The following is a 15,847-nucleotide window of genomic DNA, read 5'->3' on the forward strand; positions in this document are numbered from 1 at the left end:
AGGTGCTTTGTCTGGCCGGTCAGGGTCTCACTATACAGAAAGATATACTGCAGAAGGGGGCTCTGTGTACAGAGGCTGTGAGGAGAGATATACACACACTGCAGGATGGGGCTATAAGCAGGGGGCTGAGAGTAAAGATATACTGCAGGAGGGGGCTCTGTGTAGAGACTGAGGAGAGATGTACACACTGCAGGATGGGGCTAAGAGTAAAGATATACTGCAGGAGGGGGCTCTGTGTACAGAGGCTGTGAGGAGAGATATACACACTGCAGGATGGGGCTAAGAGTAAAGATATACTGCAGGAGGGGGCTCTGTGTACAGAGGCTGTGAGGAGAGATATACACACTGCAGGATGGGGCTACACGCAGGGTTCTAAGAGTAAATATATCCTTTAAGATAGGGCTATATACAGGGACTGTGTTTGTTGTCTGCTGCTGAGAGATCAGTGATGTGAATCTACAAATGCTGCTCTACTGCATATGTAAAAGGATTATATTCTGCCACATACATCAACAGTGCAGCATTTGCAGTTTCAGATCACTGATCTGTCAGCAGCAGGCAAACAATTCTGCACTGCCATTGTGGAGGAGTGCAGGGGAGTTAAAGGGATATTCCCATCTCCAACATCCTTCCCAATATGTAGTATGTGTAATCAGGGCTGTGGAGTCGGAGTCCATTTTGGTGGAGTCGGTATAAAATGGACCGATTCCAACTCCTAAAACATATAATAAATTGGGTACAGTAATTCAATGCAGTTTGTGGGGAATATTTTTTCATAAGAATTTGGGAAAGTTATGAAATGTCCTATAAATGTCTGTCCTATTCCTGATCTAAGGGTGTAGACTTTTAGCTGAGATGAATCTGTGCTACAGTAAATTTATCACTTAGACATGAGCCATGTATGAGGGAGTCGGAGGTTTAGCTTACCGACTCCACAGCCCTGTGTGTAATAATAATAATATTAGCAAATACTTCCAATTAGAAATGTAGTATAGTATTTTTGATTCACCATGTCTCTTTCCTCATGTGCAGGTATTGCAGGATCTTAGGTATCCATGGTTACGACCACTAGCAACTAGCTAACCACCAGTGGTCATAACCATGGACACCTAAGCTCCTGCAATGCCCTGCACATGAGGAAAGAGACATAGCGAATAAGAAGAACTATACTACATTTTTAATTGGAAGTATATGCGAATATTCTTATTATTACACCTACTACATATTGGGATAGGATCTTGGAGATGGGAACACCCCTTTAAAGGAGTAATCCCAAAATCACAATGTGGTCTTAAAACAATGTATACATATATTTATTGACTGTGCCAATATAGCACCATAAATCTGCCCCTTTTGCACATATCACCCCCTAAGGATGGCCATCCAGGTGCCATTGCGATGTTCCAGTTCTTTCATTACAATGCAGAGAGCCCATAACAGGAAGCAGCCGGGCGTGTGTGTTGGTAACTAAGAGGAGAGATGTACTGCAGGAGAGGGCTAAGATATACTGCAGGAAAGGGCGCTGTGTACAGAGGCTGTGAGGAGAGATATAGATACTGCAGGATGGAGCTTTGTGTACAGAGGCTGTGAGAAGAGATATACATACTGCAGGATGGGGCTAAGATATACTGCAGGAGGGGGCTCTGTGTACAGAGGCTGTGAGGAGAGATATAGATACTGCAGGATGGAGCTTTGTGTACAGAGGCTGTGAGAAGAGATATACATACTGCAGGATGGGGCTAAGATATACTGCAGGATGGAGCTTTGTGTACAGAGGCTGTGAGAAGAGATATACATACTGCAGGATGGGGCTAAGATATACTGCAGGAGGGGGCTCTGTGTACAGAGGCTGTGAGGAGAGATATAGATAGTGCAGGATGGGGCTAAGATATACTGCAGGAGGGGGCTCTGTGTACAGAGGCAGTGAGGAGAGATATACACACTGCAGGATGGGGCTAAGATATACCGCGTGCGGGACCCCGGCCGATCATACATTGATGCCCTATCCTATGGATAGGGCATCAATGTAAAAGTAGTGGACAACCCCTTTAACAATAAGTATGCATTTACTGGTCTTTGTGAAAAATAATGTGTTTCTGAAAATAACCCTTTAAAGGGAACCTGTCATGCAAGATAACACTATTAACCTGCAGATATGGAGTTAATCTGCAGGTTAACACCGTTCTGACACCGTGCGCAGCCGGCACTGAGAGCCCCGCTGCTGGGAGGAAATTAACTATTTCCGCTGGCAGCATTCGGCTTCCTTCCAGTCATAGGGCAGCGCCAGCACGGTTTCGTTACCACTCTGTGTATAGAGAGCGGTGGCTGTGACTGTGTCTCCGGCACTGACTGACAGTCATAGAATCATAGAATGGTAGAGTTGGAAGGGACCTCCTGGGTCATCTGGTCCAACCCCCTGCTCAATGCAGGATTCACTAAACCATCTCAGACAGATGTCTGTCCTGCCTCTGTTTGAAGACTTCCATTGAAGTACTCACCATCTCTTGTGGCTGCCAGTTCCACTCATTGATCACCCTCACTGTCAAATAGTTCTTTCTAATATCTAATCTGTGTCTCCTCCCATTCAGTTTCATCATTGCTTCTAGTCTTTCCTTAGGCAAATGAGAATAAAGATGATCCTTCTACAATGTGACAGCCCTTGAGATATTTGTAGACAGCTATTAAGTCTCCTCTCAGTCTTCTCTTTTGCAAGCTAAACATTCCCAAATCCTGTAACAGTTCCTCATGGGACATGGTTTGCAGACCGGTCACCATTCTGGTCGCTCTTCTCTGAACTTGCTCCAGTTTGTCGATGTCTTTTTTAAAATGTGGTGCCCAAAACTGTACACAGTATTCCAGATGAGGTCTGACCAAAGAGGAGTAAAGACCGATAATGACTTCACGTGATCTAGACTGTATGGTTCTGTTAATACATCCCAGAATTGTATTTGCTTTTTTGCTGCTGTATCACACTGTTGACTCATGTTCAGTCTATGATCTATTAGTATACCTAAGTCTTTTTCACATGTGCTGTTGCTTAGCTCTATTCCTCCCATTTTGTATATGCTTTTTTCATTTTTATTGCCCAGATGTAGTACTTTGCATTTTTCCCTATGAAAAACCATTCTGTTAGTTGCTGCTCACTGCTCCAGTTTATTTAGGTCTTTTTGAATCCGCTCTCTCTCTTTTCTAGTGTTAGCTATCCATCCTAGCTTTGTGTCATCAGCAAATTTAATTAGTTTACCCTCAATTCCTTCATCTAAATCATTGATAAAGATGTTGAACAATACAGGTCCCAGGACCGAGCCCTGTGGTACCCCACTTGAGACATTCATCCAACTGGATGTGAAGCCATTTATGACCACGCTTTGGCTCCGATCACTCAGCCAGTTATGAATCCACCTAACAGTTGCCTTGTCCATTCCATACTTGGTCATTTTTTCAATAAGGATGGTGTGAGATACTTTGTCAACTGCTCTGCTGAAGTCAAGATATACTATATCTACAGCATTTCCCTGATCCACCCAGTCAGGGATTCTGTCATAGAAGGAAATTAAGTTAGTCTGACATGACTTGTTAGTTACAAACCAATGCTGACTCTGGTTAATCACGTCATTCTTATCCAGTTACTTACATACTTGTTGTTTAATAATTTGTTCAAAGATCTTTCCTGGTATAGAAGTCAGACTCACCGGCCTATAGTTCCCTGGGTCCACCTTCTTCCCCTTTTTGAAGATAGGAACAACATTTGCTCTTCTCCAGTCTTCTGGGACTTCTCCTGTTCTCCAAGAATTTTCAAAGATTATGGAGAGTGGTTCTAAAATTTCTTCTACGATCTCCATCAGTACTCTGGGGTGTAATTCATCTGGACCTGGAGACTTGAACTCATTTATGTTAGCTAAATATTCCCTAACAATCTTTCTGTTTCCAGATAACCTGGATTCTTCTATTCATTTAATAGGACAGTGAAGATCAGTTGATGTTACATTTTCTTTCTGAGAGAAAACTGATGCAAAATAGGAATTAAAAAGTTTGGCCTTCTCAACATCCTTTCTTACCATTTCACCATTTTCATCCTGTAAAAATCCTATAGCATCTTTGACTTTTCTTTTACTTTTGACATACCCCCAAAATCCTTTTTTATTGCTTTTGACATCTCTTGCAAGCCTTAATTCATTGTCAGCTTTAGCTAACATGATACGTGCCATACAGGTTCTGCAGACTGCATTATAATCTTCTTTAGATATGCCTCCCTCTTTCCATTTGATAAACATTTCTTTCTTTCTTTTTAGCATGTGTTTAAGTTCTGTGTTCATCCATCCTAGTTTCCTTAAATGCTTCCCATTCTTCCTACTTTTCGGGATTGTTAACGATTGTGCTTTGAGAATCTCATTTTTAAAAATTTCCCATCCTTCCTGGACATTTTTGTCCTTAAGGACATCCAAGTCGGCCCTAATGCTGAGCCGCTGTCAGTCAGTGCCGGGGGAAGGGGCATGGTTACAGTCACTGCAGAGCGGTGACTGAACGCGTGCCGGCACCTCCCCTATGACTGGAAGCCGAATGCTGCTAGAGGGAATAAAGTTAATTTCCTCCTGGCAGCAGGAGACTAAGTGTCGGCGACGGTCAGTGTCAGACCACTATTGACCACGTATCTGCAGGTTAATAGTGTTATTTTACATGAAAAATTTCCATGAATCAATTAAATTTGTGACTTTCAGCTAAATTCCTGGTAATCAAGATTATTAGAAGTTCCAAACCAAACTCCTCCGGATTACAGGTCTTCTACATACCTGCCTGCCGCTGCTTGAATTACCATCTTATTAGTCCAGTGACATCTCCTAGAACCGAATAGTTGGCCTAGAAATACAATTTTGAATGAACAAGCAAGAAAAATGATCCTCTCAAGTTTCATAATTAGTACAAATCCCGCTGTACAAGTCGTGGCACAACACGGGGAACGTCTCTCATCGCCGCTTGGTGTAAAGCTCCCGAGATGCCACCAGAGAACCATCAAATTATGGGGAACAGATCTGCGCAAAAGAAGCGATGATGTGCGGGATCCCATTGAGCTCACTGCGGTCCCCCAACCCTAATGGGGGCTCATGTTTTCTATATGATATGGAGACATGAAGGAGTAATTTACAGCCTGCTGTCCTGATGCCAGCTTCACCTTATGTGACCAGCAGGCAGCGCGTCAGCCCCGCAGCCCAGTCACACCGCACAGTGGACACATGCACCTAATTGATTCGTCTTCAACATGTTCTTTCCCATCATTTCGAACAAGTGGCGGAATTCATACGGTCAGTGGATTCAGACCAATTAATTGTTTTATAGGATGGAAAATTGCTCCAAGGAGCGGACCCGCCAGGTGTTGATATATAATTCTTCCCAGACCGGTCGTAAACGACATAAACCAAGTGTAGCACTAAATCTCTGACAGCCCCAGACCAACGCCCTCCAGAAAGAGAGCCGGAGAGTGCAGAGATTCCCTGCACATACAATACAAAGGGCTTATCCATGGGCAGCATGTATCAGACACTGGCTGCACAATTCCAGCCATATAAGTTTAACCCTGAAATGCTGCAGCATTTAAGAGAAAATTGTAGATTAATAGCCGCTGGAGACCGAGCTGCACAGGAGACTAGCCGGACAGAGGGTCCCTGGCGGCTTCTCCCTGCCCGCTGTCCTGGAGTAACAGGTCTCTCCCTGTGTGCATATATAGGGAGAGACCTGTCATTCCAGGGTAAAGGGCAGGGAGAAGCCGCTGCCAACTAGTCTCCCGTGTGGCTGTGTCCCCAGCAGCTATTAAAGTATGCTTTTTATGTTTTTTGCTGCAGCGTTTCAGAGTTAAACATATATGGCTAGAATCGTGCAGCAAAGGTTTGATACATGCTGCATGTTGATCGGGCAGCATTTATCAGCTGTCAGCTTCCCTTTAAGGACAACGGGCAATGGTTCTGTGCAAGAAAGCAATTATATTATAACAATGTCTGTAAAGCACTATGGAATTATTGGCGCTATATAAGCGAATAAAATAAATAAAATATTAAAAGGAGTTGACCGGCCTCAGGCTACAAGTCTGCAGTCACCATGTGCGACTGTAGACTTGTGAATCCTCACATCGTGCGCACTGCATGCTGTGAGGATTCTCCTTTGCCAGGAGTGGCAAGTGCATGACTGCAAGTATGTGATTTGCATACATGGGGTCATGTGGGAGCAGCCTCAGTCAATGGCTGGAACAATACATATCGCACACTTGTGGTCACAGGACCGCCAGCTCCAGAAAATCCTCACAGTGGGCAGAGTAAGTGATGTGAGGATTCACAAGTCTGCAATCATATATAGTGCCTATAGACTTGGAGGATGTACAGTTCCTTTAAGGTGGAGAAAAAAAAATAAGTAAAAAAAAAAAAGGTTTGTCCCAAAAATCACAAAATTGTTAGAAATTAGAAAATGGTTGGTCATTCAGGACTAAATAAAATTCTAGTTATTAAGGAGATGGCAGGACAACTATGTGAAAGACTTTCTATTGAAGGATTTACGGTTCTAAGCAGAGTTCCCATTTAATGCCTTTGTTACTTTATGCAGCAGCATGTGACCCTGATCTCAGTATGGATGTGTGTCTCCCCATAGAAGTGTATGGAGCACACGGACATGGAGCATGCATTGCAGAGAATGCAGGACAATAACTGGTACTTCAGTCCTCGACAATCCCTCTGTATGTTGGGGTTGTTTTAGTTGGTGAGGGTCTGGGTGATGCAGCCCCCACAGGTCAGGGTGATTACCTGTGGGAGTCTCAGCACCAGATTTAAAGGGGATTTACTCACCATAAGCATTGATGGCATAGTGATAGGATATAGTGGGGATGCCAGAATACCTAGACCCACCAACCCCTTGAACATATAGAAAAAGGGCAGGGATTTACTGAGCCATCACTAAAAATTAAATACTGAAGCATTGAGGTCGGACATGAGGAATGCCAGCACCCTGAGTGACGTCCCATAAGAAGGGCTATCAAATAAGGACTAGCATAGTACTGCGCTTCCGTCTCGGGAACCCGATATCTTTGAGCCCACTGGGATTTATTTTCAGAACGGGAGTGAGAGGGGCAGACATCAACATCTGATACCAAGTGGAGGAGGCATCAGCCCACGCTTACATGAAACTCTGTTGTGTTGAGAATGTGACGGCCATCTGGACTCCAGCAGGACGACACCAGCCCGGCCGAGCCTTCATCGATCTTACAGTGCCAGTCGGGCTGCTCCAGAGACCAGACCTGGGGGGAAAGAAGAGAGAAAAGGGAGAGTGATATTAATGACTGTACAGAGTACGGGACATCAGATCTTGTGAAGGATGAAGGACTGGCGCTGGATCCCGCTGCAGAAGTAAGTGCTGGCTGTAATACTCCACATTCCGAGCCATGGCAGCTGGAACATCCATTAATTCCGCCTGGTGTACAATCCCTGCACTAAACCATGCTGGCTGCTACTAATGCTGCTCTCCAGAACACAACCCTAGGGGTCCCAGGAGATGCCACACAGCGGACCACTACCTATACAATCGGTCGTTCTGATGTGCAAGCTGATATTACTTGTATGTGTGTGGAGGGGCATGAAAGTTTGGAAAAATAATAATCCTACAATCCTGCTACCAATTCCTAACTATTTGGGTCATTTTCTGCAGATTTCTATAGAAATTCTGCTGCCAGGCTCCTAAACAAAATCAACTTGTTACATATTTCTCCCATAGTTGTCACTATAACACATGCTTGATGGGCGTTGTGTGCCCAAAACAAAAAAGACATGGTACAGGTCCGAACCCATTTTTTTTCACAAGATTTCCGTTAGCAGTCAGTGAATGGAAACATGGTTTGTCTTTAGTGCTCCACAGCTCTTTACACAGGTCAGAGTTATCTGGTCGTGATCAGGAGGGGTTCCCAGCCTTGGGGTGGAAACATGGTTTTCATTCACTGACAGCAAGCAGAAAAAGTAAAACTTTGAGTTGTAGAACTTTTCAGGATGCAATGATTACACTTTACTTGCATGGCATCTGAATACCCCTCCATTTTTTAAACCGCAGATGGCACCGCAGGGTCCAGCTTATCTGAACAGTGAAGTATTGCACTGCTGCAAAATATTGGAAAATCCATAATGAAGTGCTCTTAATATCTCGCTGTGCATGGTAACAGTAAAGCAGGACATGCACTGTCATACTGTGGACTAGGGCTCTGTTCAGACTGCTCCTTTTCCTTCCATTTGGCGCATGTCCATTGCATAAACATTTAATATAAGTTTGTGCCAAAAGTGTCCTTTTTGCATGTGTTAGGCCCATGTGCATTTGCATACCTGTTTATGTATAAGAAAGACAAATCTGCTACGCTTTGCTATATTCGGGATACAGTAAGAAAATATATACTGCAAACATATGCTATTTTTACAATACAATTCAATGGTACCTATATAGTGACATAAGTTACAGCCTTCCTTGGAAGGTATATAGCAGGAAATGTTCAACATATTTTTTTTTATGAAGAAAATTAATTTTTAAAAGTGTCTAAAAGTGCCCATACATACAAGAGCAAAATTAGTACAACCACTCAATTTTGGTAAGATGGGCCGATCATCTAATGTGTATTTTAACATGTCTGATTATTTGTTCTTAAGAGAGATAAGTCGCTGCTATTAAGGACACATGCATGCTCAGTTAAGATGAGTGTGATGTGTATGGCATAGCTGTCAGGGTATGTGCACATGGCATCTTTTTCGGGCGGATGCCACCTAGAATCCACCTGAAAAAGTGCCGCAAAGAATGAACATAATGCACAGCAATGTAAAGACGACATTGCTGTGCACATGTTCAGTCTTTTGGTACTACTGCTTCAGGGTTTGGAAACAATGACCGGTTAAAAGTAGAAGCATGTTCATGTGCTCACTAGGTATAGTATAAAACTACAAAAAAAAAAAAGCTACAAAACTGCCAGAGAAGCCACTTTGGGAAAAAGACGGCTCTTTCCTAAAGGGATTTCACCCCGAAATACCTCGGCGGGTGCGCCTGCACATACCCTACAGGAGTATTTGGTTGACCGTTATTGCAGGTGCACGCCAGCCTAAGCAATAAGTGGGCTCTGTGCTGCCAGCGGATTTTCAGCTCCTTGAAGTTGTCAGCAGCAGGGCTTATGTCTGCCTTTGGGGGATCTGTAATAGTTCATAGTTGACCGTACAAGAGAGAAGAATAAGCTGACTGGTGCAGGGAGATAAGACGGACTTATCTATTAGAAGGAAAGTTATCTCATGTAGCCCTAAAGAGTTCTACAGAAACGCCCAAAACACACAATGGTGAGTATACTAATAAGAAGAATTTAATTTGGTGTAATGTCCAATGTAGAGGGCGGCGGATGAGGTATGGGGCTTTAGATGCGTTTTTCTTCCATTTGAAACAAATCAGTTTTTTTCCTTACTACATCCGCTTTACAAGGATGATTACTGGTCATGTGAACTTGGCCTCAAAGCCTCCATACACATTAGACAAATGTTGGCTGAACCCGCAGAGATCAACGAATTTGGCTGACAGTCTAATCTATATGGTGGTGTGGTCAGGAGAGATGTCAATCATACATGTCTGATTTCAGACTGCCAATCACATTGTTCTCCCTGAGGTAAGCCGCCAGACGACGGGTCAGTTGGTGGCTTTCTCAGAGAACAGAGGGGCCCTCGGCTGAACGAGGCCCTGTGTGCGAGAGTGGGCTGAGATGGCGGAAGCATCATTCAGCCAACAGTCATCTAATGTGTATGGCCGGCCCTAGTGACTGAGACATGTTAGATACATATCAAAGACTGACCGTCACCTCCAAACAGAGATCAGGTGTGAACAGAAATAATGATTATTTATTGGAAATAGATGAAAAAGAAAGGAAGAAATTTAAAAAATAGTCACTGGCAATCCAAATCGCTGTTACAAGTCCCACCCCATAGGAAAAATAAAAAATAAAATAAGTATCCAATATATGAAAGATAATTGTTACACAAAATGTAACACATATTTAAATGTATTTTTGCAGTCTTCTGGGGTCATTAAAAAAAAAAAAAAAAAAAAGGAGTTTGACAATAACAAAAATGAAGTTTCACAGAAAAAAAATGCAAAACTTAGTTGAATATTCTAACGTAAAAAAATTATATATCTACAGGTCTTTAAACCACATAAGAAAAAAACTTGAAAATGTGCCTGGTCAGGTATAAGGATAGATGGCCTGATGCTGAACTGGTTTACAGGAGTGTCACCCCCAAAACGCAAATTCAGCTATTTAAAGGAAATGTGACACCCCCCTGGGCGATATCAGACCTCTACTCTGGGCATACAGGTGATAGAAAAGTAAATCTATACTTACCTGTATGGCCCATAGAGGTCTGATTGCAGAGAAATCTACTTTTATAAAGTCTGTTTTCCAGAGGCTTGGCGTCCGGGGGACTCCAAGAAAATCCCTCCTATCTGCTTACTATTCCCCTAAATCACCGCCTCTGTGCTAAATTACCATATTCCCCCCCTCCCCTTCACGTCACGTCACATGGCCATGTGACAGGCCCTGCTCTGCCTCCCCTCCCGCGCATGAGCAGAGCGCTTCTCCCATGGAGTGCGCTTTGTTTCCCTCTGGCCCTGTTTGGCTGCGTACTGCCAGCGGAGCGGAAGTCTCAGTGACTCACCGTCGCTTGCGCAATACAAGGCTGTGGCGCAGTACGCAGCCAGACGGGGCCGGAGGCATGCTTTCCGCATGCGCGGGAGGGAAGGCAGAGCAGGGCACATCACAGGGACCTGTGACATGAAGGGGAGGGGGGAATATGGTAATTTAGCACAGAGGTGGTGATTTAGGGGAACAGTAAGCAGATAGGAGGGGTTTGCTTGGAGTCCCCCAGACGCCAAGCATCTGGAAAACAGACTTTATAAACCAGATTTCTTTGCAATCAGACCTCTGCCATGGGCCATACAGGTATGTATAGATTTACTTTTCTATACCCTGTATGCCCATAATAGAGGTCTGATATCGCCCAGGGGGGTGACAGATTCCCTTTAAACATCTATATTGGCGACTTAGATCTCATAAAAATCAGATTTTAGTGGTGCAGTTGCAGAAAAATTTACTTTTAATCCAAATGAGGTGGTTTTGGCGTGGCCAGGCAATTGATGCATAGTTACACCCTCTGCATCTCGCTTTCTCACAGCGAGCTCTTCCTAAGCTCAGATCCCTGTTCCTACAAATGCGCACGGACACTGGGGAAGCTCACAGGTGCGCTCAGTGTAATAGCGGGTGTAGTGGCAGTGTGAGTGCGGGCATGCTCGGGCTCCGGATCCTGTTAGTTTATGGCCTTCAGAGAAGAGCTGGGAATCAGAGCGTGCCCTTACCGACATCATGCCGCTTGGCTCCTGCAGTGTCAGTGTGCAAGTGCAGGATCAGGAATTTGAGCTTAGGCAGCACTCGCTTTCAGAAAGTAACCACAGTCAATCAAGACCCTCCCCGACTCCCCCAACCCTACGGCACACACCTGTACAAGCCCCCTCTTGTACATGGCACACAAGATGAACATGGAGTCTGCAGACCACTCGAGGTGCTGGATCTGGTCCAGGCAGGTATAGAGCTGCAGGATCTGTAACGTGCCCACATCCCGGATGACCAATCTGTACTGGACACAGGAGGCCTGAGGAGAGAGCAGAAACGTGAGAAAAGGTCTCGTCGTATCACAGCCATCTCCACCTGATCTGTATGGAACATTCCTCAACATCCAAAGGCTGAAAACCCCTGCACACCTGATACTTCTCACGCCTTAAATTTTTGTTTTTTTATTAACTTTTTTTTTTTTTTTTTTTCCAAATAAATGGTTCACAATAATTTTAAAAAAATTATAGATTTGGTACCGTCACGTGACGTGTCTGCAGTTAAGATATTTTAATAGCAAAATTACAGCTCTAAAATGGTCGTGTGACAGCAAGTCGTAGACAGGTTGCACAAGTGTTTTTGGTTGCGCAACTTGTCAGGGAACTGCTGTCGTGTGCCACATGTCGCCATTTACCCCTGGCCTACACAGACAATATTATTACGGCACGGCACACTGCGGAAAGTCAAAATACCAGACGGAGCAATACTCCCCTCCCGGCACTCACCTGAATCCGAGGTGAGGCATCACCAATCAAGAAGCAGCAAGGACCGCTGCAGTCTGTGACTGGCTGCAGTGGTCAGGGGACTTCTGCAGCATGTCAGTAAGGCCACCGATGATACGCTGCAGACATCCCCTGTCTTTAGCAGCCAATCATCAGCCTCTGCAGCTTAGATCAGTCACCACGTCCAAATGATGTAAACACAGAGCGGCCTGCGCTGGAAGCGGGTGAGTGCCAGGAGGTAACGCTCTGTCTGGTATTATCTAAAAGAGAACCTGTCACCAGCTTTATACCTTATAAACCATGGCCATCACCCATAAAATCATGGAAACCCTCATAGGTGCCCCTGCAGACCTCTGAAAAAGTGTTTTATTCACGTCCCGCGCTGCATGCAAATTTCGTCGTTCAGCCCGACGGGTGAATCCAGATGGCGCTCAGCGCCGCCCCGGTCCTTATGAATGTCACTCTTCTATTCTGGTGGACATGGATGACGTCTCCTAGGTCGTCCGTACAGAGATCAGAGTCTCACGCCTTCACAGTGGAATCAGACAACGGAGCAGGAACATATATATATATATATATATATATATATATATATATATATATATATATATATATATACATACATACACACACAGTGCTCGCCGTAACACACACACACACAATTTGGGGAGAGCAATGGGAGAAAAGTAAAACTGTATTGTTAGTGTAGAAAGCAATAGTGAAAAGTTACAAACATAGGGATTGAGGAAGGGTTGTAGTAGTGGACAACCCCTTTCTCCAAACACAAATCCTAATGCCTGGTGACCGCCTGCAGCCTGGCACTGCCCAGTGTGTGCAGACCATTGTCACAGCGGCTCCTGTAAAGCCATTTATTGGATTAGTGGTTACATGGCTCAGGCCTCTGCTGCTGCATTGGTGAACTACAACTCCCATGATGCCTTTGGGCTGAGCAGTCAGTATAACCTCACTATGTGCCGTCCTCTGTGTTCCATGTAGTGAACAAGTGGTAAAGTTGGAGCTGCACATGCGCAGACCAGATACACCTGCATTTCCCCAGCACCAGTGGTACCACAAGTGGCAGCATTTCACGTAGAGCATGCTGGGATTTGTAGTTCCACGGCGGCTGCGCGTGCACCGCACTCACCAGATATTTCCCATTGGGGGAGAACTTGCACAGCTGATTGGAAAGCTTGAACACTTCGGAGAAATTCATGGTTTTCGGTCTGTGCAGTTACACAGCAGCAGGGTCCATGTCTGGGCTGAGGGCGGAGCGCACGGACGTCAACGGCTGCGGAAAGGAAGTTAGTGGGCGTAGACGTACATCTAGGGCGTGGCTTGTTATAATTAACAGCCCTATACACATTTGTGGGCGTGGCTGTGTAGGATAATCTCGTCATATGCGGGCGTGTCTTTTCAGCTTAACATAATGGGCGGGGTCACGTGTTGTACAATAGGAGACGAAGGCGTGACGCATCGGAGGGGTGTGGTTATGATTTGGAGGCGGGGTTTTATACTAGAGAGGCGGGAAGGGAGGCGGGAATGCGGCTGTGAGGGAGAGGCGGGAGCGGAGGCGGGAGCGGGTCCCGGGCTCTTTCCCGGTGTCGCCTCTGACATCTGGGACGTGGAATTAGTGGCCACTAATTAGCAGCTGCTAAATATTATAGCGAGTCTGCAAATAAGTGTAAGGTAGGAAGTGGTGAGGACGGCTGCCACATAACGGTCACCGTGAGGCTGGAGTAATACCACTGTATCCGACTTCACTGGCGCCTGCCATCATTACCGGACAGTACAGAAACAATCACCGCCGTGAGAGAACACTCTCAGCATGCTGCAATGTGAGGAGTAAATTGGCCGAGACTCCGCCATACAACTCACTGGTGTGAGGGGAAAGCATCTGCTGCACTCGGGTGACATCTGAGTGCAGTCTGATTACCAAGGACTGACAGAATAGAGAAGATGGAGACATTTGTTTTCTCTATCTTCTCATCTGAGATAATCAGGTTACGCTGTGATCAGAGTGTGATTAGCACAATCGCCTGATTCTCTGGGATGAGAGAAACTACTGTTGTGTTACCCCGGCCTTATACTGACACAGAAGGTAATAAAACCCACAATACATTACACAGTGACTAATCATAATCTACATACAAAGAACATCGCTGTGTTACCACATCCCAAATGCACAAAGCACCTGAGTAACAGCCCTGCTGTGCCGGCCAGAGGTCAGGAAAGACATCGCCCACAGCAGCCATAATACCATGGGACACACTGCCCAGGACCTGCAGCCAGGCTGGCCTTACACAGCTCAGTGCCAAGTGTTGCACATATAGTGTGCTGCCATACTGTATGGTGCCTAGATAACAGTGCCATACAGTATGGTGCCTAGATAACAGTGCCATACAGTATGGTGCCCAGATAGTGCCATACAGTATGGTGCCGAAATAACAGTGTCATACAGTATGGTGCCCAGACAACAGTGCCATACAGTATGGTGCCCAGACAACAGTGCCATACAGTATGGTGCCCAGATAACAGTGCCATACAGTATGATGCCTAGATAACAGTGCCATACAGTACAGTGCCATACAGTATGATGCCTAGATAACAGTGCCATACAGTAATGATGCCCAGATAACAGTGCCGTACAGTATGGTGCCGAAATAACAGTGCCATACAGTATGGTGCCCAAATAACAGTGTCATACAGTATGGTGCCCAGACAACAGTGCCATACAGTATGGTGCCCAGATAACAGTGCCATACAGTATGATGCCTAGATAACAGTGCCATACAGTACAGTGCCATACAGTATGATGCCTAGATAACAGTGCCATACAGTAATGATGCCCAGATAACAGTGCCGTACAGTATGGTGCCGAAATAACAGTGCCATACAGTATGGTGCCCAAATAACAGTGTCATACAGTATGGTGCCCAGACAACAGTGCCATACAGTATGGTGCCCAGATAACAGTGCCATACAGTATGATGCCTAGATAACAGTGCCATACAGTACAGTGCCATACAGTATGATGCCTAGATAACAGTGCCATACAGTAATGATGCCCAGATAACAGTGCCGTACAGTATGGTGCCGAAATAACTGCCATACAGTATGGTGCCCAAATAACAGTGTCATACAGTATGGTGCCCAGATAACAGTGCCATATAGTACATTGCCCAAATAACAGTGTCATACAGTATGATGCCCAGATAACAGTGCCGTACAGTATGGTGCCGAAATAACAGTGCCGTACAGTTTGGTGCCCAAATAACAGTGCCATACAGTACAGTGCCCAGATAACAGTGCCGTACAGTATGGTGCCGAAATAACAGTGCCGTACAGTATGGTGCCCAAATAACAGTGTCATACAGTACAGTGCTCAAATAACAGTGTCATACAGTACAGTGCCCAGATAACAGTGCCATACAGTATGGTGTCCAGATAACAGTGCCGTACAGTATGGTGCCCAAATAACAGTGCCATTCAGTATGGTGCCAAGATAACAGTGTCATACAGTACAGTGCCCAAATAACAGTGCCGTACAGTATGGTGCCCAAATAAGAGTGTCATACAGTACAGTGCTCAAATAACAGTGCCATACAGTACAGTGCTCAAATAAGAGTGCCATACAGTACAGTGCCCAGATAACAGTGCCATACAGTATGGTGTCCAGATAACAGTGCCGTACAGTATGGTG

The 15,847-nt window shown here is 45.1% G+C and overlaps 1 protein-coding gene across 1 annotated transcript in view; it reads right to left on the reverse strand.

Annotated features, from left to right (window-relative positions):
* Window positions 1-13,469, reverse strand: part of WRAP73 (WD repeat containing, antisense to TP73) — a 51,325-nt gene extending 37,856 nt beyond the window's left edge. Inside the window, exons 1-3 of the mRNA XM_073656502.1 lie at window positions 13,292-13,469; window positions 11,535-11,687; window positions 7,160-7,276 (exon numbers count right to left, since the gene is read on the reverse strand). Of these exons, the coding sequence (XP_073512603.1) occupies window positions 7,160-7,276; window positions 11,535-11,687; window positions 13,292-13,360 (339 nt within the window). The 5' untranslated portion in view covers window positions 13,361-13,469. The remainder of the gene's footprint in view (window positions 1-7,159; window positions 7,277-11,534; window positions 11,688-13,291) is intronic.
* Window positions 13,470-15,847: the final 2,378 nt, after the last annotated feature.

Source organism: Phyllobates terribilis, unplaced genomic scaffold (genome assembly GCF_046119375.1).
Source record: "Phyllobates terribilis strain yellow unplaced genomic scaffold, ASM4611937v1 Scaffold_12__6_contigs__length_324123572, whole genome shotgun sequence".
Lineage (NCBI taxonomy): Eukaryota > Metazoa > Chordata > Amphibia > Anura > Dendrobatidae > Phyllobates > Phyllobates terribilis.